This window comes from Rhyacophila brunnea, unplaced genomic scaffold, assembly GCF_057557595.1.
Source record: "Rhyacophila brunnea isolate RB1 unplaced genomic scaffold, BYU_Rbru_1.0 scaffold_1, whole genome shotgun sequence".
In the NCBI taxonomy this organism is placed as follows: Eukaryota; Metazoa; Arthropoda; class Insecta; order Trichoptera; family Rhyacophilidae; genus Rhyacophila; species Rhyacophila brunnea.
In genome coordinates this window covers 55,702,408-55,719,300 of record NW_028232751.1, presented here as the reverse complement: position 1 = coordinate 55,719,300, position 16,893 = coordinate 55,702,408, and the positions used below count along the sequence as shown (strand labels likewise).

The following is a 16,893-nucleotide window of genomic DNA, read 5'->3' as shown; positions in this document are numbered from 1 at the left end:
CTAATAGGTTGAGCAAGTGGCTGACATCCATTTCTCGTAAAAAAAAAAAAAACAAAATCTGTTAATACAGACCTCTACTCTGTGGAGGCCCATATGATCCTATTAGGATCGGACATGGTCGAAAAAAAAATCATTATTTACTATGGCTTGAATTAGGCAGGGTTCAATTGAATTTAAAAAAAACTAACAAACACTGTCTTCACACTGTAGTCTTAGTTCAATGAAAATATATACATTTGATTGACACAGTTTAGTATGCCATATTTATGTCGGATCTTAACAGCCTACCTCCACACTTCGCCCCTGATATTATTATGATGTGTTATACGCTATAAATTTTACATATAAAGCATGGTTGTGGTCGAACCAATATAGTATGTAACTTCTTCCTGCAATTCGTGTACCGTATACTTTTTATGCGTGGGCTTTCATTTGTGTAAAACATAATTATAAATATTATTGATCAGAAGAAACTTTTTCATTTAAGTTTACATCTGGTGTTTTAAATTTCCAAAGGAAAAGTTTTAACGTAGTGTCATTGTTTTCCTTAATTATTATTATCTACGCTGGTACTCAGTTTAAATACGATAAAATCAATTTTCTTGTTTACAAATTGAAAAACTTAAAGGAAAAGTAAGGTTGTAAATTATGTAGCTTTTAAAAGTTCATAAAACTTGGACAATTTATAACATCATTAAATCTACTGTTTATTGGACGAACTTTAAAGTAGTGTGGAAAACTTTTAGCATATACATCGACGCTAGTTGTTTACAGATATGTTCTTTTGTACAAAGTAATGAATTAACGACCTCCAATTACGATGTTCAAAATAATGAATTGTTATTAAGGTTATTCTTTCTTCGTAATACAAGTTGGGTTAACAAGCTTTTGGTCATATGGCTTGTCAATAAACAATTAAAAAAAATATATTTTAGATATTTAGTTCCATGATTTTGATATTTTTTTGTGGTTGAGCTTTTCATTCATCATCGGCACTACAACCCAATGTAAGTCTTGGCCGCCTCCAGGAAACGTCTCCACTCCCCTCTGTCTGCCGCAAGCTCCTTCCACCGCCTTAGTCTCAGGGATGCTGTGTCTCTTTATATACAGTCTAGCCACCGCAGTTTTCCCTCTGGACTATTGAAGAAAAGCCTCTTTGGTGGTTGGGTATCTTCCATCCCTGAGACATGGCCTGCCCAACGAAGTCACCCCACTTTTACGTGTGAGACTACAGGGGGATCTTCATACAACGCATATAGTTCGTGGTTGTACCTTCCTCGCCACGTGCCATCCTATTCACATACAGCTCTGAAGACTCTTCTTAATACCTTTCTTTCAAAGATATCCAGCTTCCTCTCATCTTGTTTTATAAAGCCCAGCATTCCGACCCATAGGTTAATATGCGTCTGATGAGGGTTGAACTTTTGTGCTGTAATTTTAAAGGATACTTGTGGGTTCCGGATCTAAGAGGGGGAAGATTTACACGAGAATACCAGACACTGACCTTTGATGTTGAGAGGACTAGTGCGCACTGGAACTGGTCCCGGGTCATGCACTCACGCACTGGTATTTAAATTGTCTTGGAATGTCACTCTCATTGTTACACTTCGCTTTAATATGAAAGATGATGACGTTTGTATGAATGATCAGACACTTTGTGCCAATAACACGGCTTGAATCGATGTTCTGATTTACTGAGCTCGTACGGAAACTCGTATTGAGTTCTTGCTCAAACAATCACCACACTGTAGCAAGTTGACTCTCTCGTTGTTTGCGAAGAACTCTCGATTATCAAATCACGGTCGTATGATGACCCGTTATTGTTACACATGGTTGAAAATAATAATCAAGGATGGTAGTGTAACATATTTTTGCGAGTTTAAGGATGGGATTAGGATTATAATCGGCCCAACCAGTTTTATGCGGTATTTTTAAGAGTTGGAGTAAGTGCACAAGAAATTGTTTTTAATGAATTGATGCAGATCTCGTTCATTCTGATCGGAGATTGCTCCAAAATCTAAAAAAAAACGTCCGATAATTAACATACTATAAGAGGGATGGCGAACCTTTTTATGTACACGTGCCAAAATTTCCCAAATATTATTTTATGACTGTCTGACGTGCCGAGCAGTTTTTCGAGTAGTTAGAGCAGGAAAAAAAGTGAAAAATAGTAATAAGGGTTCTATTAAAAAAGTTCAAAATTATAAGTATTGAGTTTTTGAGTATTATTACTATAATTCTTACTCAGTTTGGTTCTTTACGCACAAATTGTCGCCAAAATTTCTCGGATCAGATGAGGCATCCTCTCGCCACAGTGGTCTCAAGCATTGTAAAATGATTATAAATCGATCAAAATCAGAGGTTCGCGACACGGCTTACCCGCCGCCTGATGAGGTTAGTGCCATAGGTTCGCCATCCCTGTACTATGATATTTGCATAATATCTCATGGTTGTAAAACGTCAAAAGTAACGTTTATTAATAGCACCTATATCAGAAGTGTTAATAATTGTGTTTAACTGACATTGTAGATTGTAATATTAAACACAATCTCCAATTATTTACAATGGCATAACACATTGGCAGTATTTCAATAGATTATTACTTAAATAGATTAACTTCAAACGAGATCACGGGACCATCTAATATCGCTACCTTCTTTGTAGGTTAGTCAAAGACGCGAGAATACAGAGACCAGGTGCGACTTCGCATTGAAACGGATTCACTCGCCTATTGCGACTAAGAAAGTATTCATTTCCGCCAGGAAATCGCCACTCAGCTTAATTGAATTTACTAGCATATCGCGTATAAAAAGTATTCACTGAACAGAATATTATGTATCTCAGAACTAAATAAAAATTAAAAAAAAAACATTTATTAGATTCGTAGATTATTAAAAATAAAATTACAAGATAAAAAGAACTTTTTATATACTTGCCACGTTTTTAAATTTTCTGTTGAATCATATAAACTTGACAATTCTATGTATTAATAATTTAGGACAAATAAGGCAATTGTCAACAAATCATTTATTTGCTATTTTGCAGCAAACAAACAAAATATAGAATACTGAAATGTCATTTTGATTTCCATAGTAACGCACGTATAATATAATAATAATTTAGTTGCTAGGACCACCTCCTTAGCAACCAATAATAGTGGATTCGATTACGGATATCTTCCGAAATAACTTTTCATACAAAACAGAATTCACTGAAAATGAATTCAATTCTACGTAAAGATGGCTAAAAGTATAAAAAGAATGCATTGGCATCGTGTTCTGATATATTCTCAAAGTTTCAAATGTCTAGCTAGTCGGGAAGTTAGTTAAACATCGATTGCAAGATTCGTACTGGGTAAACAACCACCGGACAAACAAGAATACGAGCTAAGAAAAACGTGGTAATAAAAATGAAAAACCCATATTAGGTAGGAATGTACTTGGTTTTATTCAATTGGTAGACGATATTGAAAAGCCACCGAAATACTCTGTATTATTTATAGTGTAAAGCGCGAAATATATTATGGTGTATGTCGCGTACTATCACGTGACGTCGCAGTAAGCTGTCGCTACGGGAAAATAGTGTGCAGTGTCGTTTATCTTGGTGTTTAAAATGTTATCAGACTGATGTTCCCAGTGAACGAAAATGAACGACATAAAATTGGTTCTATTTTTATTCTAGGTGTGGTTTATTTCGAATTTTTCTCAATACAAAATCACAAGAAAGGATTGTTCTACCGATTCTCATTATTGGATCTAGAATATATATATATTATATTATATGTGTTTGTGTGAAAAGAAAAAACGGCGTTCGCAATTGACAGTGATGTCCCGTGGGTTATGCAAGTGAGCCATTCAATTGGCTAAAGGCGATACAGTCTAACATATATGGCAAATAAGACGAAATAGTATATCTTACTAGAGATTTCTCTATAGTCTATATTATTACATTTTTTTTTGCAAAATATCAAAACTTCTAATAAACATAAATGCGAAAGACTACGGGCTTAAATTTCAAATTAAACTTTTTGAACATACATAATTTTGAAAACATTTCTGAGAAAAAATATTATAACGAATAGAAAAAATCTTTTTGAGAAAAGTAAGACAACCCACCCCACCCCGAATGAATCGAACCTGCATCTCTCGGGTATCGCTTCCATGCACATAGACCACTGTCTTAGACTATACCACTATGCTAAAGGAGTCATACTTAATTGCGACAAATTTTAACTGATGGCTTTTAATACTATCTGAAGCGTTTCCTAAATTGAGCTGCTGTTGGCGATTAATTAATTAATTAATGGCGAATAATTATAGATTTCGCAGATGAGTTTGGGGGAATATAATGTTAAATTGTGTATAATATAATGTTTGACTATATGGGGCTTGTTCACACTTCGAGAATCTTTAAAAACCTGACATCTGATTTTACAATGATGATTTTCAATATGCAGGTATTATTCCTATTTTATTGTTTACCTGGCCAGTGTTCCCAATCAGGCAAATGAAAGTGTTCTTAGGAGTAATACTTGGTCACCATTTAACAAACACGTTGGGTTCTTGCTTCAAATTAATATTGAAACACAAATTCATTTTTGCAGTAGAATCAAATCCGCGATCTATGGCTCTAGAGCAGTGGTTCTCATGTGCGGCTACCAGAAGATTTTGCTGCTGCCACCAGCGCTTTGCAGAATAATATTTCAAAAATTTATTTATAAAATTATGAAATTGGTTGAACACACATGACTTGTCTTAAATTTCTTTCCACGCTCAAATGATCCATAATGTGTTCTTGTCATGAGATCATGTGTGAAATAGTCCGTTTCTGACTTAATTTTCTGCCGGCATACAATTTCACGCGTTTGTTTAAATATGGGACCACATATGGCAACAATTGCTTTATTAATATTATCAATTTTTCCTACTAAGGTATGTTGTGAAAGATCATTTGGTGTAATGCAATTCATAAAAAAACAAATATTGAAGCCGGTTGACAGATTTAAACTTAAGAGCCGTCTCCACATTGGCAACAAGTTGCTGGCAACCTCATTAAATTTCGATTAAAATAATTTTTGGTCAAACAAATTTTTATAATTATCGTGAAATTTAAGTGTGGATACGGCATTTGAAGCAGCCATGCGGCTCGCATTAGAAAAAAGGAGTATTGAGGAATTTCCATTTGCATTATTTTTAGATAAATAGATTTGTATTAAAATGTTCAAATGTCTTTTATTAAATGGGCTTGTCTATAAATAAATTGATCCATTTTTTAGTAAATAAAATTTAGCTTTAATTTTTTCAATCGCAACAAAAGCGAAATTTGGTGCGGCCACTAGACGTTTCCATTAAACTGTCAATGTCAATTGTGCGGCCACAGTTAACCACTGCTCGAGAGACTTTCGCTCTATCATTTCGGCCCCAGAAAATCTATATAGTTTCTGTTTAAAATATTTATTTACTTATTGAAAAAAAAGTGAGCGCGGTAGTTGAGCCTACGCGCGGACGCCACTGGCAGCGCAAGAGACTTACAAAAATAATATTTGTTCACGGGGTGTACGTGTTACTAAGTAACTTTGTTTGTGGAAGTGTGATGGAAAACGTGCGTGTGAGTATGACCAACCAATAAGAGGCTCGCAACACTTCTACTTCCACACACTTTCGCGCCAAATTGGGCCAAACTCATTAACGAACTTTTCATGCTTTGCTTATGGACCATCTATATAAATTGATTTATTCCGAGTTACCGTTCGGAAAATATTTACATTTTTTCAACTGAAATTTATCATGTTTTGACATTTTTCTAAAAAAAAAAACGCAATTTCCCTTAGTTATTGTACCAATGTTAACATTCATACTACCAATTATGAATTACTGAGACGTTTTAACTTAGATTTGTGAATGTAGGTATATTTGCATGAGATGAATACAATTTTACCTCAATTAGATTTTTCATTTACTACAATGTATCGACATCGATGTTAATAAATAAACTCATTTAAACATCAGTGTAACTGTAAATAGTGAAATTTATTCCAGTTTGACCTATATAAAATTTGTTAGAATCGCCACATATTCTCCATTTTAATAGAATTATATTTGTGGTCCGAGAGCAAAAATTATCTTTTAATGCTGTCCTTATATACTAAAATAGTTCAAAATATACAATTTTCCTTCTGAGTTCGGTACCAATTTTCGACAAAAATCAAAATATCTTTCTACACCTTAAAATGTTTTTCATATAAAATTTTGTTTTATCTTTAAATGCATGTGAACTTATTACAGTGTTGTCATTATAGGCTCCTAGTTCTGCAAGATAAATATATTTTCAATGGTCAGCTGTCAATTGGCGAGAAAATATTATTATGTAATTAGAATTTTAAAAAAATCATTCAATAATGTCTCTATTTATTTATAACAGTCTATGCTTGCAGACATGGTTTGAAAAAAGGGTGTTAGGCGCTGGAGTAGTAGAGGGTAGGGGTCCTTGTTAGCCTCAAAGGCAATAGATTGAAGAACACGTCGGTAATAAGAAATATTATTATTATAACCTAATATAGAAAAAAATTAATAGCACATCAGGCTCATCCCTCTCATTACATTGAATTTTACTGATTCGATTTCTAATAATGGCGAGTAATATAATCTATGTATTACAATGTTGCCTTTGCTACTTAATTTTCCTTTTCTCCAAATAAATGAATATAATATCACTGAAAAGTTTGGCAAAATCTACTCATATTATGATGGCGCCCTACCTACTATATATTTTGTTTTAATTTAATTGAATAAAAATATTTCTCGAAACTATTATTATGTTAATATATATTGACCATGATCCGGAAAGTCGAAACCGCGAAACACCGTTTCCCAAATGAACTGTCAATTTGAAAATATTTTATTTTATTTTAAGCTTAGAACTAAAAATACATAGTATCGCACAATCACTGCACTGTGTTGTACTGCGCTGCACTAGGCTGCACTGCCCTGCACTGCGTTGCCCTGTGCTGTACTGCGCTGCGCTGTGTTGCGCTGCGCTGTGTTGCACTGCGCTGCACTGTGCTGTACTGCACTGCGCTGCACTGTGCTGTACTGCACTGTGCGGGCCTGCACTTCACAGCCCTGTACTGTGCGACTCTGCACTGCGCAGCACTGCTCTGTGCTTTACTGCGCTGTACTGTGGTGTACTGTACTATGATGCACTGTGGTTAACTGCGGCTGCACTGCCCTGCAGTGCCCTGAACTGTACTGCGCTGCCCTGCACTGTACTGCGCTGCCCTGCACTGCGTGGCCCTGCACTGCGCTGTATTGCACTGTTCGGACCTGTACTGTGCGGGCCTGCACTGTGCTGTACTACACTGTGCTGTACTGCACTGTGCGGGTCTGCACTGCACGGCCCTGCACTGTACTGCGCTGCCCTGTACTGTGATGTACTGTACTGTGCGGGCCTGCACTGCACGGCCCTGCACTGTACTGCGCGGCCCTGTACTGCGCGGCCCTGTACTGTGCTGTACTGCACTGTGCGGGCCTGCACTGCGCGGCCCTGTACTGTGCTGTACTGCGCTGCCCTGTACTGTGCTGCGCGGCCCTGTACTGTGCTGTACTGCACTGTACTGCGCTGCCCTGTACTGTGCTGTATGTCATTTCCATAGCTTGTAGAGTGCAGACGTGTTTCGCCTCGCTCCGCAAACTTTTTACGCCGTCACACCGCTTACTATCAATATCTTATTTCTGACCCTGCTTTCTACTGTTTTTGATCCCGTTTTCACGTTACTACCCGCGCCTGCCCCTGGACTTCAACCTGATACCTTTTTCGAGTGCTTTCTCCCGGGAATTTCCCGGGATTTGTGACTATTTGTGACTTTCGTTTTAGTGCTCGTAATCTGCTCTTTGTGTACGAACCAGACGCTCAAACCAGCTCAAATTCGCACAGTGAACTAACAACCGTCTGCTTAACATAGCAACGGTTTTCATATGTGAATAGTGAAAAACCACAGTGACTTTTCACGACTTCTTAAGTGAATTGCTGTCACAAGTTGCATTAAATTGAACTTTGTACCCGCCGTCAGCTGCCATCGCAGCTACATCAAGATTCGATTAGCAAGAATTCTCCAATCAACACTGAAGACCAAAGTTAATCACCATCATCAGTCTTGTTAACGACCCAGCAGCCAACTGTCTTCTCGTAAACAGTTCTATTAAGCCCCCTCCGCTCTAAATCCACACTCCCAAATCCACGCCCATTTTTTAAATTTTTGGCGTCAGTCTCATTTCGACGGCCGTCCATAGCGGGCGGTCATTCTGCCCTACCCGCATCGATAATTTTTTGAATATAAATTCTTTTCATGACTTAATTATACCTCTCCTCTTTTCCATATTATACCTACATCCAACACATATTGGACTTGTTATTTTTTCACGTTTTTGTCTTTCTCCCTCTTCTCATTATTTTTACTTATACAGTATATACTTAAGCCAATTCCGCCAAAACATCGCATCTGTGGCCTGCTGTACCCCCCCTCGTGTCCCTGTCCAACTTTGGATAGGGACCATTTTTGGACCGCGGGCCCAACTTGACCTCCCCTGACCAAAAGTCAAGGGACCCCATTTGGACCCCGACCCTTCACTTGAGTACCCCTGGTAGTCAAGTAGGTATCCACTTGGCTACATAACCACTACTTCGCTTTGGCCGCCCATAAAAGTGTTTAAACACTATCACTTCTTAAACGCCACACTACCGGCCGCGTAACGGACCAAATCCAATACAAACACCGCCCGTTTCTTTCTCTCTCACATCACGCGACGCCACGCGACTGCATGCCCAACATGATGCGTACTCCTCCCCAGGAGGGTCCTGATCCTCCCGATCCAAACAACTCCTCAACCCTCGCGGCATCCACCTCGGGGTCCACCGCATACGCCCCATCATCGGCCAGGACCAGCAAAACAAAACAACGTTCGCCTAAAACTCCAACCAAAAAAACAACGAAAAACACTTCTCCGAACTCAATCGAAGAACCTGAGGCAAAAAAATCAAAATCCAGAAACAACCACCAGCCGCCCCCCCACAAGTAGATGAAGACTCTTCCTCCTCTGGCGAGGATTACGAAGTGGACGTCTCCCGAATAGACCCGGACCAATATGAGGACATCTACACCGACGTTTCAACCTACCTTAATGAGGTCATTACGGCTTTTCGCGGCAAACATGCAGGTGCCAAGGAACGCATAACAAATGCCCTCCTGAGTCTGTCTGAAGCCCATAGCCGACAAAATCTGGCCATGGCCAAACTGGAGCGGAAAGCAATCGTCCAAGAGGCTAGGATCCTGCACCTCGAAGGACTGCTGAAGGACAGGACCTCCGGCCTAAACATCCAAAAAAAAGCCATCAAGGACCTACACGCCCATACGTTAAAGTGCCCACCACCACCCGTCATATATGCACAACCGTGGATATGCACGGCCGCTTTCTATGACGCTTTAAACGTGTCTGAAAGAAGTGATTTTAAGTGCTCATTCCGTCCCGAGACGGAGCCGCACGGGACTGATGCTGCAACCATGCACCGTAGTGCTGAAAGAAGAAAGTTAAGAAAGAAAATGTTTGTTTTTGGACTGGCTCTGCTGTCCGCTGACGTTAAGCGCTTTGTGTACCCGCATACTGAGTGTCACGAATTGAAATGGATGAGTCTACAGAAGAGTCGGGACTATCCCGCTCCCCATACGACGCTGCAAATTTCTCAAATGCCGCAAAGTTGGCCTCGGTTGCTACCAGATCTCCATGACCAATTGGGCCCGTGTGAGGACGGACCCTGGCAAACAGCTCCGCTCGTTCGAATTCCATAAGCGGGCAATCCCAGAGGATGTGTTCAACATCTTGGTGGTCATGCCCGCAGGTACAACCCGGCCCATCTACTATCAAGCCAAACTCGTGGAGTCTGGCGGCGAAGTTGCCATGGCCGGTGAGGAACTGGCTAATCCAGTGCGAAGGTTGGAGTCTTCTAGTTTGGTGCCTGCAGAATACGTCTGGAAAAAAACGGTAAGTGTGCCGCCCCTTGGGGGAGGCGGTCCACCTCGCCTGCCATGCCGCAAATGCGGTCTTGTACACAATGTCACTTACAGTCTTCCTGTAAGGAACGTCCTCGGATCTCTGCGGTGGTGTCAGATGGACACCGGCGAGTATTGTGCTGATCCCCCTCAAGAGGAGGGTGATCGATCCTCTGACTTGGACGTGCAGATCGAGGGGTAGCACCCCCGCGAGTACGGCAAGCGCGTCAGTAGAAGTTGTGCGGTAGGCTTTGGTAAGCGAGATCAGCGCAAGTCGCTGCCCGCTTAATAGTGCGCGTCTCACGAGAGTTAAGGAGTTTACTCGAGAATGCCAAATGCTGGAGGCGTAACCGGCAATTCCCATGAAAATTGCGCCGTATGCAACCTTAAGGGCTCTAGGCTTAAGTCCCCAATTGCTGCCCGCCATTCGGGCCATTCTCTGATAGGCCGAATTGGCCTTAGAGACGGCCGTCTTGGCGTGGTGAACGAAAGACAGCTTGTCATCAAGAATTACTCCCAGATACGTAACCCTTTCGGAGAAACGCACTGAGGTCTGGCCAAAACGAACCGTGGGCGGCCGTCGAGTTATGTTGACCCGAGAACTACCCCTGAGGAGGACAGCTTCCGTTTTGCTCGGGGCAAAGGTCAGCTTGTTCAGCAACCCCCAATTAAGGATTCTGCCCAAGGCGTCCGTGGCTGCACGCTCAAGTGCCGGTCGGCTGGTCGCCCCAACAAGCAGGAGCAAGTCGTCGGCGTACGCAACGAGCGTGCAGCCCGGAGGCAGTGGCAGGGACAGAACGTCGTCAAACAGAATGTTCCACAGAAGGGGTCCCAGGACGGAGCCCTGAGGACACCCCATGGTGGTCCTCCTGTGAATCAGGCTGGGGCCGGAGTCGTAGGTTATCTCCCTATTGCTGAAGTAGCTTTGAACTAAGGCAAAGAGGTCCCCGGGGATCTGTTTCAGCCTAAGCTTTGCCAGAACCAAGGGCCACCACGCAGTATCAAACGCGCCCGCTATGTCGAGAAAAATCCCGGCAACGAGGTCCTTGCCAGAGCTCTCCACAGAATCGATCACAAAGCGAATCGCATCCTCGGTGGACTTTCCGGGTCTAAACCCAAATTGTCTTTGCGAGATTGGACAGTTTTCCGACAGGTGGGACTCAATCCTGCTGTTTATCAATCTTTCCAATATCTTCCCGAAGACGGGAAGGAGCGTAATCGGTCTATACGCTTTCGGGTCACAAGGAGGGCGACTGCCGGCTTTGGGGATCACCGTGAGATGACCCTTTTTCCAGCAGTCGGGGAATATGCCACTACTCATGCATTCTTTGTAGAGTTGCGTGATCTCGTGTGAGGCAAGAGACCACGCCCTTCTCGCTAGCGCGTTATCTATGCAGTCAAGCCCCGGGGCTTTGCCAATCGGGAGGCTGGCAAACAGGATCCCTAGCTCGGACATGGTAGTGGCTGCGGATCGCGGAGTGTTTAAGGGGAGCAGCGCATAGACGCGAAGCTGCTGAAATCGGTCGTTGTCAATGTCGAGCGACTCGTTGTCCTGCGGGATAAGAGCATCCAACAGGACTGTGGCGGACTCTTCAGAGCTATTGGTGAACGATCCGTCGGGGCGCCGTACCGCCGACATGACTTTTCCGGGCCGTAGGCCAAGCTTCATCACGCGGAAGGGGGGGCCCCACGGATCATTGCCACCCATTTCAGTGACGAACTCTCTCCAGTGCACCTTCTTAGCCTTACTGATTGCCTTTTTGAACTTGAGTCTAGTGGTCCTGTAGGTGACCGCAAGCGGATGGTCCGCGTGCAGCGGCCCCTCCAGCGATCTTCGCGCTGCTTGTAAGGCCCTTCTGGCCCTCCTCATCGTGTCTCTCAGTCTTGTCAGTCTCGGCTTCCACCAGGGTGCGAGGTTCGGCGGTCTCGGGGTCGTCCTTCCGATAGTGCCCTCCGCTTTTTCAATAATGAGATTCGTGAGGTCCTCAGCCGCAGCGTGCATGTCCTTTGGCGGAGGGCGCGAGGCCATCCTGTCCAGACCCTCAGCAAACTCGCGGTCAAAACGTACCCAGTCGGTTCCCTTGGTCCTGAAACGCCTCGGCAGTGACTCGCTCACAAGTGGAGCGAGAGACGCGTGGCCCCTCTCGGTCCTGTAGGCGAACGTGATCAGACGGTGGTCGCTTGCTGACGCTTCCAAATGGACAGTCCAGTTCACGACGCGTCCGGCAGAACCATTGGATATCAAAGTGACATCAATGTGAGATTCCCCATTGTTGGTAGAGAATGTGGCTGGACCATTAGAGTTATTCAGCACCGTCAGGTCGTGAGTTGCCACGAGTTCCTCGAGGGGCGCCGGATTGTCCCGGCCAGACCGCGGCCCCCGGGGGGCCCACAGCCATGATTGAACGTTGACGTCCGCTCCCACTATAATCTGTTTGCCGCGGCATGCAACCAGAATTTTATCGAGCTGCTCAACGCATTTCAGGATGTTTACGCTGAATTTAAAGTAAGAAGAGACCACCACAATGGAGTTCCCCGATCGGTCGGAGACCTCCGCTACGGCAAAGAGTTCGCTCGACAAGTGGGCAAGGTGTAGCACCACTAGGGTAGGATTCGCAACGAAGATGCAGGCCATGGACCCCAGGCCGTGGTGCATTACCCGACCCCCACTGAAACCCAGGTTGGGGCCGTAGGAGTAAGGCTCCTGCACCAGGACCAAATCGATGTCCATTTCCCGAACCGTCTTGATCAGCTCCGCCGTTATAGCCTTCCCTTTGCCCGCATTTAACTGACCGAACCGAATCATTGAATCGAATAATCCGTTCGGTTCCGCTCCTGTGCCATTGCGTACTTGCGCGCTGGGCAATCAGGGTCGATCGCTGCATGTTGATGCGGCTTCTTGTGCCTGGCGCAGGCCGGGCACTTTCCGGGGGCCTTAATATTAGGGCATTCAGCCCTATCGTGTCCTTCCTCGGTGCAATGGCCGCATGTGGCGCTTCTCGCCGAACAATTCTTTGCCATGTGGCCGAATAAGTGACACCTTGTGCACTTGACGACGCCACAAAAGTCTTTGGTTGGGAAGGATTCCCATCCCATATATATGCGCCCGTCATTGATGAGCGCTTCCCTCACCTTTGCCGGGACTGATATCACCATGTGACATTTTCCGATTCTGGGGCCTGCCCTGTGGCTCAGTTTAACATGGCGGTATGCCTCCGAGGGGAGACCCGTGACCTCTTGAGTGTTGGCCTTAATGGCTTCCTTAAGGTCGTCCTCCGTCGTCTTGACCGGCACGTTGAATACAATTATCCGCGGGAGCCTTTTTCCTGCGATTTCAGCCCGGAGACCGGCCTCCTTTAGACCAGGAGCGGCGGCCAGTCGTTTGGCCTCTTCCTCGGTTCTGGGGTGAATGATTACCCCACCTCCACGTACCATTCTCAAGCCCGTTATTTGGACTTTTAGTTCCGCGGGCACGATGGCTTTCTTGACGACTTCTTTAGTGGCCGGAGACTCCATTCCTTCTTGTGTAGGAAAAAAGAACACGCCGGGCCTTGCGGCGGTTGTTGGTGGCACAATTGGCCATTCCGGAGAAGTCTGTCTGACCGGCTTGGCGCCTTTTCGAGTGACGTCGCTCCAAGAATACTTGGTTCCTTCACTGACTGCGTCACCAGTGGCAGCGGCAACCGCGTTTATGTAGGAGGCACGATCTTCCAGTATGGCTTTGCTGGATTCAAGCTTGATTGCGAGAGACCAAGTCTCCGCGACGACTGCCTCCAGTTCCATTGTTATCGCCTTAATTGTCGATGCGGGGATATTTCCGTCGCCGGTGAGTAATTCTTTCACTCTTTGGATTGCTTGAGCAACCTTAGTAGCCCCGTTTTGTGAGTCCGTAACATCCGAGTCGGCTATCCTATCCCCGGGAGGGGCAACGCTCTTTGGATTCTTGGCGTTTGGCCTCGGGGTTTCCTCGGAGTCCTGTGGTATTTCCTCAGCCAGGGAACGTCTTTCCTTCCTGACCTTTTTGACCTTCTTGTTGGCCTTGGTGGCTGCCGCCTCTTCCTTCTCTTTTCTTTCTGTGGCCGCTTGGCGTTCGGATGCTTTGGCTTTCACGGCAGCTTCCGCTAGGATTTTTTCCGCTTTCAGATCCGCAGCCTTTCGAGCAAGGATTTTCGCCTTTGTGGCAGCCTCCGCCCTAGTTCTCACCGTTTCCTTTTCGGATTTGGTGGTGTCAAGCACTGCATCTGTGTCAGAGTCCTCGGAGGAGGGGTCGGATTGCGTATTGTACCAGTCCTCGGGAACTATTGGCTTATCCCCTCCCGGGGGCGGATCGACTGCAGGTTTTCCCATGCCGTTGCTTTTCTTGTGGAGTTGCTGTGGAGAAGCTTATTATATAATATATATATATAAGATTAGTGGCATAAGTAAATGACTAAAGTAAAAGAAAAAGTAAAAAAAAAAAAAAAATTTTAAATTAAAAAAAAAATTATATATTTTTTCAAATTATTGAAAAAAATATTTAAAGAAAAAAAAAAAATGTTATTTAAAAAAAATATTAAAAAACCATTTAAAAAATCCTTTTTTAGAATTATAAAAAATTATATATATAAAATATATATAAAATATACATTCTTTATTAAAGAAACTAGGTAAATGATAATATTCAATTCAATAAAATAATCTAAATTAAATTTAAACTTAAAATATATATGCAAGTAATATTATTAATAAAAAAGTCCCTCGAAGTTTTCGATTTGCTCCAGTAGTTTCGAGAAACTTCTAGAAGGATTTGCAGTTAAGTGTAATTGCTATGCGGATTTCGAAATTCGATTCTTCCAGATCATTCGAGAAAGTTCTGGAAATCGTTCAAATCAAAACATGAATAATTTGCACGTGTTCGGGGAATGGTACAATACAAATTATGGTTTTTTGGAGCTAGAATCGGTTGGTCTGAACCGAATTTCTTCGGACAAACACCAAAACGTTGAGGGCACATACGCCTGTATCCCACAAACAATTTATCACTATAGCCCAAAGGGGGCCTTCACAATGTCACAAATAGCACAAAAAAGACAAAAAAAAATGGTTTTTCACTCGATTCACGAAGAACCTTGAGATTTTCCCAAAACTTTCCGACGACTTCGAATGCAAGGGGGCTCCCGTCGACGCCTGGGAGCAAAAACCGACTTTTCTGAAACACTTTCTCGCGACACTTTATCAAAAAACTAACATTCAAAAAGATTTTCCGGCTTTACGGCTTTCCGGAGGAATCTCTCGGAAAAGTTTTGTATCACCAGGTTGACATTCATGAGCCAAAACAGAGAAACCTTTTTTTTTTCAAAATCGGATGACTTTTCGATTTTTAAAGCACAAAAGACCCGGGAGCTACACGATGTACGTCTTACTCGAGAGTTTGTGGCAAAGCCAGTCTGACCTACACGCCCAGTCCACAATACTCAAAACCATCCAGCCACAAGCGGCCACAAATGTCATACCCACTGTAACCACTCCTGCAATGTCATGGGCTACAGCACTGGGAAGGAAAAGCCGCCCACCCGCGGCGAGTGCAGCAACACTTGCTCCACCCTCCACCTCAACTTCCGCCAACCAGTTTCCGTCCCTACTTCCCCTCGCCCCCAGACCGGGAGTTCTCTTCTTCCCGACCGGTTCTGGGGAGAAGAAGTCGGATACCACGAAGGAAATACTCAAAAAGGCCTTCGACCCCAGGTCTCTTGGAGTACAAATTACGGGTATCCGTAACATAAGGAACGGAGGTGTCATTGTTCACCCCCGTTCTGAAGTCGAGGCCAAGGCTCTCATGAAAGCCCTGGAGACCTCGGAGGCTGCCCTGCGAGCCGAACTCGCCGGGAAAAAACAGCCTCGCGTCATAATTTTCAACCTTCCATCGACCCTTACTGAATCACAACTCCGGGAAGCCATATTCACCTCCACCAGGGAGCAGACTGGCCTGCCAGAAAAGGCATACAAAGACATCAGACTGAGCCACAAAGCCGGGCCAAGAACCGGCAGATGCCACTTCGTGATCTTCGCCCCGGCGGCTATCTGGTCTGCCCTAATTGCAGAGGACAGACTCTACATGGGGTGGGAATCCTTCCCCCTAAGGAATTACGTTGGGGTAGTTAAGTGCAATATTTGCCACCTTTTCGGTCACATGGCCAAAAGATGTACGAGCAAAACTCCAACGTGCAGCCACTGTGCCATCACCGGCCATGACCGCGAGGACTGCCCCAACAAAGGAAACCCCCCCAAATGCGTAGCCTGTCACAAGCACAAGCAGCCGTCGGACCACTCCACCGGCAGTCTTGACTGCCCAGCAAGGCTCCACGCTGAACTGCGTGAGAGGGCCATGGTGGACTACACTGCCACGCGATGATCTCCTTCGCTCAGTTGAACGTCAACCTGAGCGACGCCGGCTCGGCGGAGTTAATTGAGACTATGCGGTCCAAAGGCCTGTCTCTGGCGCTGGTACAGGAGCCGTACCACTGGGCCACTGAAAGGGGCCCAAAAGCCACTAAAAAGGGACTCGGGTGTGCGGGTCTTGTCGTCAGCGCCAGGGGTGCTGAGCCGAAGGCCTGCGTTTTCGCTCTTGACCCTCGCCTTGGCGTGCTGTCGCTCTCGCACCTGTCAACTGAGTTAGTCGCGTGTGCAGACATAAGCTTTCCCGGAGGAGGCAGCGTGGTGGTTATCTCCGCCTACTTCAGCTTTAAGAGTACAAAGGAACACGTGGCATCAGTGCTCGACGGCATCCTACGCGCAGTTGGTGGCAGGGATGTCATCATCTGTGCGGATGCGAACGCGCAATCCCCCCTCTGGGTGCCCGTGGATACCCCCCT

The 16,893-nt window shown here is 44.5% G+C and overlaps 1 protein-coding gene across 1 annotated transcript; it reads right to left on the bottom strand.

Moving 5' to 3' along the window:
- Positions 1–12,844: 12,844 nt before the first annotated feature.
- Positions 12,845–15,104, bottom strand: LOC147079984 (uncharacterized). Its single transcript, XM_085946125.1, has 2 exons — positions 14,956–15,104; positions 12,845–14,424 (listed from the first exon to the last, which is right to left on the bottom strand). The coding sequence occupies exon 2, from the start codon at positions 14,387–14,389 to the stop codon at positions 12,845–12,847; it is 1,545 nt and encodes a 514-aa protein (XP_085802251.1). The 5' UTR covers positions 14,390–14,424; positions 14,956–15,104.
- Between the last annotated feature and the right edge of the window lie 1,789 nt (positions 15,105–16,893).

Bases quoted from the DNA above. Each gene is read 5' to 3' on its own strand.
- LOC147079984 (XM_085946125.1), bottom strand. From the start codon at position 14,389: ATGGGAAAACCTGCAGTCGATCCGCCCCCGGGAGGGGATAAGCCAATA.